General features: G+C 46.1%; 1 protein-coding gene across 1 annotated transcript in view; it reads left to right on the plus strand.

Moving 5' to 3' along the window:
- The window catches only part of LOC142589789 (b(0,+)-type amino acid transporter 1-like), a 147,367-nt gene extending 133,609 nt beyond the window's left edge, over positions 1-13,758 (plus strand). Inside the window, exons 10-13 of the mRNA XM_075701376.1 lie at positions 2,240-2,336; positions 2,404-2,553; positions 6,700-6,868; positions 13,114-13,758. Coding sequence (XP_075557491.1) covers positions 2,240-2,336; positions 2,404-2,553; positions 6,700-6,868; positions 13,114-13,187 — 490 coding nt within the window. The 3' untranslated portion in view covers positions 13,188-13,758. The remainder of the gene's footprint in view (positions 1-2,239; positions 2,337-2,403; positions 2,554-6,699; positions 6,869-13,113) is intronic.
- The last annotated feature ends 1,620 nt before the right edge of the window (positions 13,759-15,378 follow it).

Raw genomic sequence — 15,378 nt, forward strand, 5'->3', positions numbered from 1 at the left:
TTGCAGTGCGACAACTCGCGCTCGTTGGTTGCTTCGTTGTCGGCCTGGTATGATAAAATGCTTTCAGTGACGCACTGTACTGAATAGTCGGTCAATTGTTGACGTGAGCGTCTTGTCGGTCTCCTATCGACCGAAAGTTATCGCGCTTTAAACGAGTACGTCAAGTCAGGCACGCGCTGCAACCACCAGCAAATAAGGATCGCCGCTGCAAGGAGACTTCATCAGCAACGTGATGTTTTTAAGTGTCGCCCAAGTGCAACGCACGGGTTTTTCGTTAAATTTGCTATCCGTCAATGAAAGGCGGCAACTACCTGCTCTAGGTGCAGTCCAAACCTGGACTGGTCGCCTTCTGTTTTAAAATGGAGTTGCAGTCTTACGCTGTACGCACATTTTCCGCACGGCAACGACTTCGAGCTACCAGAGGAGTTTCAACGCGGTACATGGCACGAGTGCTTGCAGCAACGCACATCCGAACGCTTACTTCTTTTTCTTCTTTTTTTTTCGGGCGACTTTTTTTGCGCGTGACCCTTCCAAAACGTTTCGCGACTAATCCGCTAGGGCAGGGCGCATGCGCCGTCGCGCCATGAAAAGAGGCGGATTAGCGCAGGGCGTAACGGTCCAGGTTGTAACATTTCTCTGCCGGAGTACCAAATATCGGTCTTCATGCCATCGCCGTCAGATTGTCGTCGTCGTCTTCCTACTGTCATCCCACACACGCACGCTCGTGTCACAAACGCGCCTTACACAAACACGTTCGTCTACCTACAGCAACATTTCTCAGAACTCCAAACGATGCTGCATAACCAGTTGCTTGCACAACGCTTTGCATAACATCGCCATACAATGCGTGGAATCGGCATATTTTTTCTTTGCCCTTTTGAAGGTGAAGCTGGAGATCGATGGCAAGGTGGCCTGATGGCGACGCGATAGGCAACGACCTCATGACAACTACGGCCGCTGTCGTCGTCAGCGAATGGAAAGGACGCACACAGCAAACTCAGTGTCACGTTTCAAACTTCTGTCGCAGTAAATAACATAACGAAAGTGGTCTCGCTGGGTGGTCGTTATCGCTCGCTTCTGAAAGACCTGTCGCAGGGGTTAGTGTATTCAAATCTCGCGGTCGTCCCCAAACTCATTCCTTGTTTTAATTTTAAAGCGATGTTTTCTTAGCCTGTTCCTCCCTCTTTGGTATTCATTTCTAAAGGCTATTATACCGTACTTAGACAACGCCGGAGAAAAGAAAATGCCAGTGATAATAACCGGATGTTTCAATATTGACTCGTCGAAACCGAAAAACGCGCATTTCTCCGAATGGATGGAAGAGGCCTTCGGAGTGACGCCACTGTCGAAAGATTCCATACCCAATCCGAGGTATGGAATCTTTGCGAGAGAAATCGTTAATGCAGAAGCCGTCAAATGCACATTATAATACAGGGTTCACAGGCCGATACTAAAGTGCGCTATCATGCATGCAATTCGAAGCAACGGACACATCATAATTAAAAATCTGCAGAACACGTCCTAATTCGCAAAGTATAGCGATCCCACATTGTGCATACAATATGTGTGTGTTTAATGCACCTTTCTTATATATACAGCTAAGAAAGCTTTGCTGCATGTACAGATATCGAGGATGCGTCTTGACCGAAATCTTTAACATTTCTTGCACTACATTGTTCATTTTAGTCCTTATTCAGAAGTTCTTTAAAACATTGAAAAATAATTTTCATATCTGCCACATTATTTGCAGACAGTACACGACAGGACATAGCATGAAGATGGCATTGTGCTATAGACGGACGCTGTGCCAGTTTTCGTGGAGCAGAATACACTCAAATGCCCCCCTACGACCAGTAAAATATGCCAGGTTTAAAGCAAGAGGCACCACTAAAATCGCCTAGGGTCTTTGACGGGTAAACCGAGTTGAAGTGCTCGCATTTCGGCTCGCTGGAATGGGGCTCGAAATATGAAAATGAACGCCATCGCATACATTCAAAGAGCGCATATATATACCACAGAGGAAAGCGTTTCCTCCGTATGCCTCCCCGCTTGTGTGCTTCTTGGGGAGGTGTCGTCTTCATTCTCTGTCGTTTCAAGCATTACAGCCCTGAATAAGAAGCAAGGTAATGTAAAAGAAAACAAGAGCATTCTCGGCTGCTATGTAGCGTCCAGCCAAGGTTGCGAGTGTCCACCTGTGCACTCGCGGTACATCAACGGCGGCCGCTCCTCGTTCTCGCAGGATCGGTTTTGTGGCCGCTCGGGAGGGCCACCTGTCTGAAGTCCTGTCGTACGCACACGCACGGAGACTCACCCCGGTGCCAGCCCTGGCTCTTAACGTGAGTAGGGGTGCGCCGCTGGGCGCCGGCAAGCCGTCAAGAGCGTGACGCTCGTTGTGCACTGCAGTGCGTCCTGTCCATCTGCATGGTGTCGCTGGCTGACATCGGCAGCCTGATCGACTTCTTCAGCTTTGCGGCGTGGATGTTCTACGGGGCCACCATGCTGGCCCTCATCATCTTGCGCTGGACCAAGAAGGACGCGCCAAGGCCCTACAAGGTACACGCGCAGCAGCAATACCGCATAGCACCGCCTCTGCATGCACGAAGCACTTTTACGTGCATGTTTGCACCTATTCACACGCAAATCAGTTGTTCTTACCAACCATCACAAGCACAGCAAGGAACTCCGGCGCTGCCTGCGGCAACTGTAGCGCCCCTGTAGCTTTATGGTGCCAGGTCTTTGGTCGGTATTTCATACTCAGCTTTGAATTTCGCCTATACAACGATAACTATTAAGGGTACTTTAGCTATACTGCGTGTCCGCTGCAAAAGTACACTGTAAGCAAAACTAATCCTCGATGGGAGTAAATGACTTTTTCTATAGCGCATTCCCCGATGGGAGGTTAATATACTCCGGTTAGGCGGAGTAAAAATTTTACTTCCCTGCTGAGCGGAGATTTTGGATGGACTTTTGGGAGTATATGTTTGCATCCATCGAGGAGCTTTTGCAGTTAACTATGGGAGCATATGTTCACATCCACTTAAGAGATCTTGCAGGAAATTATGGGAGTATACGTTTACATCCATCGAGGAGCTTTTGCAGGGAACTATGGGAGTATATGTTTACATCCATCAAGGAACTTTTGCAGGTAACGATGGGAGTATATGTTTACATCCATCGAGGAGCTTTTGCAGTTAACTATGGGAGCATATGTTCAGATCCATTTAAGAGATTTTGCTGGGAACTATGAGAGTATACGTTTACATCCATCGAGGAACTTTTGCGGGGAACTATGGGAATACTTATTTACATTCGAGGGAGGTTTTTCAGGGTACCATGGGAGTATTTCTTTACATTGATCGCGGAGGTTTTACAGGAAGATATGGGAGTATCTGTTCACATGACTCTGCTAGTATGCCGATCTCAGAATTTTCAATATTAGTTTTCCGCACTGGGAAATACACAATATATTGGCTTCCAAGCTAGAAGACGCAAGCAAAAGTAAGCGAAGTAGTGTTTTTTAGAAAATAAATTTATTGCATAAGCACATATATGCAAGGAAGAAATGAGCGACACAAGCACAAGCTCTCAACTGGTTTTTGATTCTTTCTTGTCCATGTGTTATTTGCACAAACCACATAGTACGAATAGAAAGCAACTCATACAGCTACAGGTTTAAGCCAAGACCCTATGAAGTACATCAAAAATACACGGAAACCTCCCAACCTGCCTAAACAAGGTGCAATGCAGTCATTGTGGAAATAGCATATTCATAGCAGAGCATTCTGTGACAAACCTAGACTTTGTGGTACTACATACGGTAAAGCAACGAGTAACGAGGCCGTTATTTTTCATTAATATTTACACGCGCAAGAGTTAAAGCAGCAAAAACTGGGGAATTAGACGCCAAAACATTTATTGCACTTCAAAACTAAATGATTAGGAAAATGATAGTTCTGGTAGGCAGTAACAGTGCAATTTTTACAGTAACAAGCTGACACAGTACTAAATAAAGCAGAGTTCACCTTTGCCTTTTCCCCATACAACCGAAAGGCAAACATGGTGGCTAAGAGAGTCATCAGGGACGGTAAAGTGTTCATTGTATTGTACACCGATTTTAAGAGCGGGTGAAAGTGCGTGCCCTTAATAGCATCACCCCATCACAATTCCTTGTACAGACTGACTCTAGGCTGTAGTGTACACTTTGCAGCCCATGGATCAAGCCCTTAGCTCCGAGCATACCATCATGCTTAAATTTCCTAACGCAGTGACAGTGAGAGAAAAAGCAAAGTCGGCAGAAGAGCAAAAAAAGAGAGTGCCAGAATAATGACAACTAAGCTTCTGACACACGCACGCGCGTCGCTGTACCAAAAATGGTATTTAAACTCCCGTGGGGAGTTTCCAATCGCGTGACCTGAAGCTCCTTGGGGAATATAGTCAGGTCATGTCGTTTCTATATTCACTTCCTAACCAATGGGAGTATAATGACGACATATGCCGTCTTCACTCCGCTATGACAGAGTAAATGATTGGGGCATGGGAGGTTTTGGGGCTGATCAGCCGAGAAAACACCCATATAGGCCAATTTTTGCTTATAGTCTAACATAACGTTTATCATCACCTTAGTCTGGCAGAGGTCGCCTCAAAACCAAAGCCCAAGCACCGTATCTTGTAGGGATTCTTTTGCTCCTATTCTATTTTCATATCATATCCGTCCCGCCGAATGGCTGGTCCCCGCTGTCGCAAGGGCGCAACTTCGTGTGAGCCAATGAAAAAAAATTGAAAGTGCAATTTTTTACAAAATACGGCAGAGGATTCAATCCCAAACCCGCGACGCGTGAGCTATTGTGCGGTCGTTGTTTTTTAAGCCAATTATCCTAGACTCGGGTGACACTTGAGGCTTTCGCTCAATCGCCACTCTACGTTCTTATATATGCTTTTTTAAATGTAAGTCACGGCGTATGTTCCTTGAGTTTCTGTATTTATCCAAAATTTGTTCGTTATGGCTGTATAGACAATAATCAGGGTTGCCAGATCGCTCTAACCACAGGTAGCCAAATTGGCCTCCGCAGTAGCCCAAATGTAGCCAAAAGCTAAACTTTTGGGTAGCCCAAAAGTAGCCAAAAAGCCTTGTCTTTTTGTGAAGTCATTTCTTAAGCATATTTAATTAATTTTCGGCAAGAATACCTACATTTTAGTTTTTCCATGCATGACCACGTATGACCTCTGCGCGCATCGTCACGGACCCCATGCGGTACGGAAAATAGATGCTGCACAAGCGCAAGAAGTGCAGAAACGCAGGCATACAGGCAAATTCATGATAAGACAAATGCGGTCTTCATTGCAAATGCACAGTTTTATTTTCGCAGAGCATTAAAAAATCACGAAAAGAACAACTGACAAATAGCACCGCGCGATAAACACGCTAAGCAATGGCATGCATTCAGGCGTTCAGTATTATTTATTACAGCTCATGACAGTTCCGGTTAACACCACACAATGCACTAAACGAAAAACTACAAGAAAATGCAAGACAAAGTCTAACACAATAGATGGCGGTTAGTACAAAATCTAGTACCATATATAGACATAAAGAAAGTATGCTATGATTAAGCATCATGAGCTTATTACGAAGTGGAACTGCTTGGCCTGTACAAATGTCAGAGCTGAAACGCGACAAAAATTCTTGGCTCGGTTTAAAATCCTTGCAGCAGCCTCCGTTCCTGGCCAGGCCAAACTTAACGCGGAGGAGCGCTACCAATGTCTCGTTCGACATTCTATTTCGAAGGTCGGTTTTAATGAGCGAGGCCTGGCTGCACACTCGTTCGACGGCGGCATTTGATACGGGTTTGAAGTTGTGTAGGGAACGGATGGCTGTGGTGGCTGTGGGGGAACGGAAGAGATATGTTCTACGTTGGTGTTGGAGCAGGGGCAATTTGGGCAGGAAAGGTCCGAACGAATTGCCACGTAGGCGCCATGTGGCAGGCAGAAAATTCGGCAAATTTCGGTTAGGTTGAGCTCGGTGTTCTCCCTCCGTTCTGGCGCCGAGGTCACCCGCGCGCACCGCCAACCGGAGCTAAACGCATTGCATGCTTAAAACGTAGGACGCCGAAAGCTCACACGTGGAGGCGGCAACAGTTCGCTGGCGCGCCCGGGTAGCGTTAGTGCGCGGATTCCGCAGGCCAGCTTTCTATATTAAAGTTATCAAAAGGCCGCGATCCTTGACCTTTTGACATGCATATGTGTTCTCTAACATAGAACTTGCAAATTTTGATTTTCTAGCAGACGCGCTCAATTTCTTTAACCTGCTGTCGTCTGCATTTTTATTCCAGCGTGCTTTTCATTTGTGCTTAAGTATTTTTATTTTTTTTACACAGGAAAAAGATGTAGCACAAAAATAGCCACATAGCCAAAGGGAAAATTCTGACGCCAACTCGGACAAAAAGTTGCCCAATTTGGCTATTAATAGCCCAATCTGGCAGCCCTGACAATAATTGCAAAGTGTGTGTGTAGCCATTAAGCTCAGATGCCGTGGCATTCCAGACTCTACAGTATTAACAAACTGCGAGTTTTCGAGATTGTTGCTGTGCGTGAGACGTTTGGCAAGTACATTCTCAGGGTCAAAAGTATATAATAAGCAGGATGGCAGCTTTACTGCCTTCGAACATCAATGGAAGGAAATTCGGCGACTCTTTTGCGCAGGTTCCCATCGTGATTCCGTGGATCGTATTGCTGTTGTCCATCTACTTGGTGGCGGCGCCCATCATCCAGAACCCGCAAGTGGAGTACGTCTACGCGTGCCTTTTTATCGTCTCAGGTCTCCTTTTCTACGTGCCGTTCGTCCACTACAGGCTCCGGCTTGGCATCATGCGTACGTATGCCCATACGAAGCGACTGCGCGCTAGAGTTGTAATCAGCATGCATATGCAGATGGCGAGCTTATGTCTGCATACACGTCTCACTGAGAGACCGTAAACTGCCTTGAGTTAGTGGGCTAAATGCGTTTAGGCGTGTGTGTTTCTTTTCTCAAATTCTCTCACATTCTCTCTCATCTTTCGAATCTGGATTGCCGTGCCAAGCTTGTAGCTATGCTAACTTCTAACGTTAAAATTGAATTTCTTTTCCCTTTGTGTGGCCAATCAATAGTTTTTGTGAAAGCACCGACGTTTTATTGCCTAGATACGAAAAATTTGGCTGGGCAGCATGACGCTGGCAACACTTTGTTCGCGACAGGTCACCGCACAATTATCGGCAGCGATGACAATTAAGCAGCTTTGGCCTTTTAGTCCAGCAATGAAGCGTCGCTGCCGTGGACAGGAGCGAGCAGTGATCGGACAATCATTCTCATCGTCCGTGTTTTCCGAGCAAAAAGCAAGTCTGCACGTCGGCGCCATGTGCGATGAGTGAATATATCCATTGCCAATCATTAGTGGCAGAGTGCAGTCACTATAAGTAGAGTTACTTACTGTGCAGTAACTATAAGGTTAGCGTGTCCGTTAGCTACAGGCGTTCATGCCTGGCTCAAATGTAAATTTCTCGTTTGTTTGCCTGTTCGTTTGGTTGTTTTTACGTTTGGACACATTGCATGGGGTCCATAGAGGCGGTGGGGTGGCAAAAATGGAATCGTGGGCGCTATTACGTAAAGCTATTCCAAGTGTTTATATTCCATTTCTGCAGTTAGCCCTCCAATATTCGTAAAATAAATTTTGGGGCACCCCCACTTCGCCTGTCTGTCACGCGACGTCACGAAAACCGCGAGAACTTCTTTTCTGCTATGAAGTGTATACCAACTGATTATGTATGATTAGACGAAACGAAAGAAAAACATTTCTTTCCCATTCCACGCCTTTCACGCCTTTAGGCCTCCGTTATTGGTCAAAAGTTTCCGGGTGGCACCAACTGCGTCTGTCTGTCACGCGACGTCATAGAACTGCAAAAACTCACTACGTTAAAATGAAGTGTACATATTAAAGATGCTTAAAATGCCGAACAAAACTGAGCTTTTTTTTTTTTGGAATAGACGAAGACGGCCCCGTTCCGAAAGGAATACAATATCGCTGCCCGTCGATCGCTCGGCACTGGCTACGCAGAGCTGCCGGGGCGAATGGATTTATTTGCGTATAATAAACATTTCTGTGTGGCAGTAGAACGTTGTCGAGCCTTTTAGACACGACATCGCTCTGCCAACTCTTTTTCGCTGAGGATACGTTTTAGCGGCATTTTTATTCTTTCGGTTGTACGCCGCCGCAATTTCCGACCAGCCACCGCAAACTAAGTAAGGGGAAGCGGGTCAATCGTAGACGCCGGCAACACAATCGTCATCCGGTGATCTACGTTCTCTACGCTAGCTCAGCCCCATCGGAACTCTCTCCGCTTCTGCGTGTTCCTTGCCTCTTTTCAGCCAATTAGATAAGAAGAATCTGTCAACGTATATAGGCAATGCTGCATATCCAGCTTTTCTGGATTGATGGATGGATGCTACGAGTGCCTCGTTTGGAACAGGGCGGTGGGTTGCGCCACAAAGCTCTTGTTGTTATAGCGCTACATATCCCACCTACGTTAAAAAAGAAAAAAAAGAAAAGGAAAGAAAAAGAACCCACGAAGAATTCCCATCACCAATCTTTCTGAACCCTTATTGGGAACTTTCTTTTTGTACGCCTCCGTTTTGTTTGTCGTTTCCCTACTTTTCCTCCGCCAATCTTGCAATCGCCTTTTACAAATCGCTATTGCGGACATGTTTACTTTTCCCCTGCTTTCGCAGAACCCAAGGGCTTCAAGGAGGCCAGAGGTGCCTAAATTTCTCTGTCGTTTCCCTAGCTTTACCGCAGCAAGCACATGCTGCTTCCTTTTCGTATCTCGCTTTACAAGTACGTGTTCTAATTCATCCTAAATTTGCTTCGGAAAGTATAATGAGCTTCCCTTTGAGTTATCATAAATTGTTTCTTTCCTGGTTTCATTTTTTTCCTCTTAAGTAGTTACTAATATCAGGTTTATTTTCCATTGCCGCCACCCATGAGATTATCTCAGCCAAATACCGCGTGTATTACTGCACAATAATCATAAATAGCGGTCTTCCTTCACGCACGTAGATAACCGTGACAGGACAGTACTTAGACAACTAACTTCAAGCACTGTATGTGTCATAACCAAAGGCGTACCTGGATCGGTGGTCAGTAAATGTGACGTAATATTGTGAGCAGCTTCGTCCATAGCATGCTAACGGATGATACATGAGACAATTTGCATAATTCTTGTGCCCTGTATTATGCCTCAAGGTGCAAAACCAACTTGCTCATGTATCCACCTTAATACTTAAGCACATCTTGATTTGCAGCTGCTGCGGTAACCCATGATTGCGGATAGAAAAGTTGCTAGGGAAATAATTGGGGGCACCTTAACGAAACCGATAGGTCAACATCAAAAGCCGTCCAAGACGGCGTCTCCCGTAGACGCTATGCAATGTTCGGACGCTAAGAATGTGTGCCGACCGAGAAAAGCTTCCGCCGATTACCCTAACCCGTTTACTTCGTAGCATCAAAAAGAAAAAAAGAACAGTGGCTCCCTTTCGGGAAGCCTCTCAAAAGCCCAGAATCAAATATCGCTTGTTTCGACTAAACTCTTCGCATGATAAGTCATTTCCAGCCGACGAGCGGCTACATTTTATCAAGAACACTGATAACACCGGCGGGACAAGCTTTGTGGTGAAGTTCAGTGCGCAGGAATATTTTTAATTCGTTTATGGTTGTTTTGTTGGCGTCATCACTACGTCACCGCGGGAAGTTTGAAAAGGTTAAGATGAAAACGCCATGCGGTGGCACTCATACGAACTAAACCCTGATGTCGAGAAAAGCTGGATATGTTCGCTTTTAAAGCAAACAAAAGTGACCTCCTCTAAATGAGTAGAGCGTTTGGCTGGGCTGGTCAAACAACGCTGTGAGTTACCACCCGGTGCTTATGTCGGAAGTTACGTAAATTTGACGTCAGGAGATTGGAATAAAAACATATTGGAATAGCTTTATGTTATAGGGCCCCATCTAACATAAATATTTGCACAAGATTCCTACGGTTAAAGATTGCTCAACAGAACGTTCTGATTACAGCGATTGTGGCAGGCAGCTAATAATGTCACCTGGTGATCTTCGATATGAACGTGCCGAAATGTAAAATTTTCTATTATGGGGTTTTAAGTGCCAAAACCACGATCTGATTATGAGGAACGCCGTAGTGGTGGACTCCGGATTAATTTTGAACCACCTGGAGTTTTTTAACGTGCACCTAAATTTAAGTACACGGGTGTTTGTGTATTTCGTCCCCTTCAAAATGCAGCAGCCGTGGCCGGGATTTTGCCGAAATGTATGCTCAATGGGCAAGAAATAAAAGAAGCGACATATTTTTGTGGTCAGGGCTCGATGCAGGACGTCCAAAGTCCGTCGCACTTCGTGCTCTTTCAGCGCACAGCGATTGCGTAATGAGTAGCTTGATGATGTGCAACACCTCGAAATCAAGACTATTAAAGCAAGAAAAAAAAACAGGTCTGTGCTACAGTGAGTGGTCCCAAGCGGATTTCCCGCCTTGCAATTCGTGCTAAACGGAGTCTAGCAACGTTTCATATCGATTATTCCGCTCTAAAATACGTGCGCTGCAATCTAAAGCACTAAAGCTGCTAATAAAGAGATAATTAGAATAAAATAAGTTTTTTTACAACGAAGGCTTATTACATTTAGAAACAGGCGCTTCGAGCGCAGCAGCTGCTTACACTTCTAAGGCCATATCCGTCCGCATATAACAACCGCGACTCCTCCTTATTCAATCCGCGCATTGTTTACTTCACACTCTGGACCTCGACAACGCCTACCGTCACACTTTTCCGTGTCGTCACAATTTTTGTGGCAGGCCTGAAGACTCCCCCTCTGCATACGATTCGCAGACATACTAATCACAGAACTCATGATATGCGAAGATATCCTGCCGCAGACGCCGGCCGCGACGCTCGCGTTGTCACCTCTGGCTATTTACCCTTTTCGAGGCGATCCGGCGGGCGCTGCCATGTTTGATCACGTGGTAACGCGTCCATTGCTTGCCTCAGCTGCCTCCGTTGCCTCCCTGTTTACAATGGATGCGTATGACGCCGGTGCGCCTCAGCAAACCACTGTTTCGAGAGATACCGTAGACGGTAACTAGGTGGAGGACACGAAGCTTTGAGCACAGCTTCAGAGAATATGTAAAAGCACTTTAGGAGCCGATTAAGCTATGTCCAAACGGCGCGAGCAGTGTATATGGTGCTTGTTCTAAAAGCTAGGCTAAATATGTATTCCAAGCTATCCAAACTTTCCGCTTATGAATTAAATCAGGATCAATTGCGTTTTGCTCTTCGTTCTTTATTTGGATATACTTTGAAGCAGCGGCTTGTCCCATTTATGACCCAGTAAAGTTCCTCAGTGCGGTCACTATCTGATTATTTTCTTCCTAATCTCTCGCGGGTGTGCACAGTTCCGACAGATATTTTATTACTGTGCGCAAGGGTTGAAATGTAGCTATTCTATACATTGCAGTACATTGTAGCAAAGACGTATTATCGCTAGTAACTCGCCTACTCTTGTGGACCGTCGCGAAATATTCAGCTTCGACTATACGTGCGCTGTCGGTGTAGTCCGTCATCTCTCCCTCCCCCCCTCCCTCTCTCTCTCTCTCTCTCTCTCTCTCTCTCTATATATATATATATATATATATAGTGTGCGCCCATTCACTTATTCTTGATACGTTGGCGATAGAGTGGGCGTAAGCTTGCGTGCCAGTTGGGGTAGGTTTGTGTAGATAACCTGCGCGAAACTTACTATGACACTAAGTGGCGCTACTCCCTTTGTCATTTTAACGAGCCGCACTCACTCTCGCCGACTTTGCGGGGCTGAAGCCCTTTCTTCGAAAGTTAGCGATACAACGCTGGAGGATGAGCAAATTTCTGTATCCCCGAGGAAAGCCGTAGATCTGGAAATGCCGGTAACACGGACAGTTCTAGCAGCGGTCCGTGAACTTGGCCACACAGATTAATTCTATTCCTCAATATGCCAGTCGCTATTTTTGCAGCAAACTTCTGCACATGTTTTTAAGCCACCACCCCACAATTTGCAGCATGATTGTTGCAGTGCGTCAGCGAAAACCCAGTTGCATTTCCAACAGCTGATCGCACAGAAGCACGGTAGAAGCGGTAATTGTTTCGCATTCGTGCGCTGTCGCTGAGGCAACGTGCGGCAAGCCGCCGAAAGAGCCGTCTCGTTTCTCTAGAACAAAGTGCTCCGCGAGAAGGGTCAATATAGTGGATTGTGTAAATTTCCCACAGTTAATGACCCTATAGATGCTTGAAGGAGCGGCAGAATCCAGCTACGAAATTGTTATGACATTTTTTTCCGGGCCCTCCCTTGATGTCGTGCCCAATGATGATATGTCGACGCTTGAAGGTCTCGCTCGTGTCAGAGCGCGCACTCCAGAAGCGGGACTAGGCTCTGGCGATCAATCGGGAGACGACAGCGCCACAACTACAAATGGCGCGCTTCTTAGCAAAGCTTCCGAAGATCCGTCGATCAAGGGGCTTTAACAATTACAGATCCCTTGCTTGGATGGAACACGACCTACGCCCTCAATGCTGTCAAATTGCCAGGGTTAACATCCGTAAACTATGTAAAATCTATTATTAATTAAGAACCATTATTATTATGTAACAACAATAATGTAACACAACTTATATACAAAGAACAACAACAATAACAATAATAGTAATAACAATAACAACAGTAACAATGATAGTAGTAACAATAACAACAATAACAATAATAGTAATAACAATAACAACAATAACAATAATAGTAATAATAATAGTAATAATAATGCTTATCATCCATCACAGTGTAAGTGCTTCCCTCAGAGGCAGCTTACAAGGGACTAGAACCACCTATGTACAAAGCTGCCTGCAGCAGCTGTCAGAGAAAGAAATTACAAAATAGCAGTAACGAATTTGACGAATTTCAACGAAGTGCGATCGCTGTGTATTTCAACAATCATGCAGAGCAAATGATGACGTCCGTAATAAAGTGTACATTGCTTTTTTTTATCCATTTGCAGGGAAATTCACGATCCTTGTACAACTGGTGCTCAACGTAGTGCCCACAACGTACAAAGACACAACCCAGGATTAGGCTACGACGGCATCGTCCCACGTGGACTAAGGGTCCCTACCCTGCACAGTTCTCCCGATACAAGCACGAGGCGGTCGGCGGCAGAGGGCAGACGCCGACTGTGTGGGTGGACGAGCACAGGACGTTAGGGGGCAGGGGACGACGACTCCGCACGCGCGGCTGTCAAACAGGGCGCGCCTGCAACGGACTCTTCCCAATGGACTCTTCTTCTGCTAACCGGTGACGTCGGCAGTGCTCAGACATGCATTTTGTCTCAAAGACATAAATGAGCAAGCAGCTATCCCGTAGGCCTTCAGCGAGAAAGATATATCGCCTCCCACCCCCCATCATTGTCCTCTTATTTTTCCACATACCCCTTTATATATTACCGTGCACGTCATGTGACGTACGAAGCAATCGTGATGGGCAGCCTGCGCCGAGCAGGTTTTTGTGCAACTTTACAGAACGGAGTCCTTTGAAAGGACCGTCCTTTCTGCGATAGTTGCTTTTTTTACACTTTGTGAAGAAAAAACGAAGCGAGAGAATTAAGCGACTGCCAGCTGGACTGAATTAAAATTATGGCCCTCTTTTACTGGTGTATGATTTTGCTTTCTTTCTTTTCTACCTTTCTTACGTTGCGCTCAATCGCCACGAGATTCATCCGAGTTGTCCCCGGCTTTCGATGTGGCACTTCGGAGAATTAAAGTTACGGCGGTCGAAAAGGTTGCAGTGCACTAAGTGACCTGTTTTGAACATTACACCGTCGATCACTTTCCTCACATTGCCTCGTTGAGGCCAGTTAAAGCCGAAAAGCACAAAAGAAACCATTCAATCTTCGTCATGGCAAGCTGCTTATAGGAACTAAGACGTACATATACCCGCCGTGGTTGTTTAGTGTTTAGGGTGTTGGGCTGCTAAGCAAAAGGTCGCGGGATCGGTTCCCGGTCACGGTGGCCACATTTCGATAGGGGCGAAAACACTCGTGTACTTAGATTTGGGTGCTCGTGAAAGAACCCCAGGTGGTCCAAATTATTCCGGAGTCCCCCGCTATGGCGTGCCTCATAATAAAATCGTGGTTTTGTCACCCCATAAAATATTTTTTAACGTACGTATATGACCATATAGGGTCATTTATGTAATTCTAGTCTTTCGTATTTGAACGACCTTTTTGGAACTGTAGTTACGAAAAGGTAATTAAATCACGAGTTTCCAAGCGTCCGGTCGTCTAAATAACCGTCTAGGCACCTTGCAATGATTTGCACAAATGTTCGAAGTATTCTTCGCAAACTTGATGCCATTCAGAGCCTGCTTATTACAAGGGAATCAAATATTGCCCTTCTTACTGAAACTTGTCTCAACCCATCGAGTGGTTACGCGGTAATTCTGTAACTTTGTCCAAACTTCTTTATGTTCCGATGTGACTGAACCCACAAAAGTGTGGCGGTGGGCTAAGAGGTGCTCACGAAAGTCTTCAGTCCGCTGAAATAAAGGCAGCTACGTCTCTAGAAATCCTTTTACAGCGAAGCTGTATATGGCTAGCCCATTCTTTCGTCCGTCTGTCGTCTGTATGCCGAAAACTCCTCGGGCGCAACCCCGAGCGCATGCGCGAAAAAAGGAGAAAGAGAGGCGCGCGATTGGTTGCGCCAGTAGTGATGTCGCTGCTCTCAGTCGTAGCCGAGCGCCCGCGCAGCATTTTCTTTCCAGCTCTGAAATGGGTAGGCCACTCGTCATACGTACTCCTGAGGAGCAGGCAGCGTTCGATCAGCAACGCCGCGAGAACGGGAATGAGCTCGTCTACGCCATGCCGATGCTGCAGCCCGAGCACAACAGGCGCGTGTAGCCTAGCGCAAGCAGCAATTGCGTACCGAGGATCCGACAGCCTACCAAGCTATCGTTTCATTAACCGTCGGGTTTAACCCAGAGATAAATACCGGCACCGCACCATCAGCTTCGCTGGTTAACCACCTGTACGGAGTGCTTGGGCGGTGATTTTTTTTTATTGTAGGCAACGTTTCACGCCCGGCCGTTGTTATCGGTATATGCACTCGATCACCTAATGCTGCCTTCACTTTCGCGGCTGAATTTCATGAGGTACTTCGTCCCGTGACAGCGCAGTATCCCCGATCCCCTATTTCATTGTTCGGAGATTTTGAACGTTCCTGCCATTGGTTCAGCACAGCTCAATCTGTGACAAAGAACAGCATCAAAAATG

The sequence above is a fragment of the Dermacentor variabilis genome, chromosome 1 (genome assembly GCF_050947875.1).
Source record: "Dermacentor variabilis isolate Ectoservices chromosome 1, ASM5094787v1, whole genome shotgun sequence".
Lineage (NCBI taxonomy): Eukaryota > Metazoa > Arthropoda > Arachnida > Ixodida > Ixodidae > Dermacentor > Dermacentor variabilis.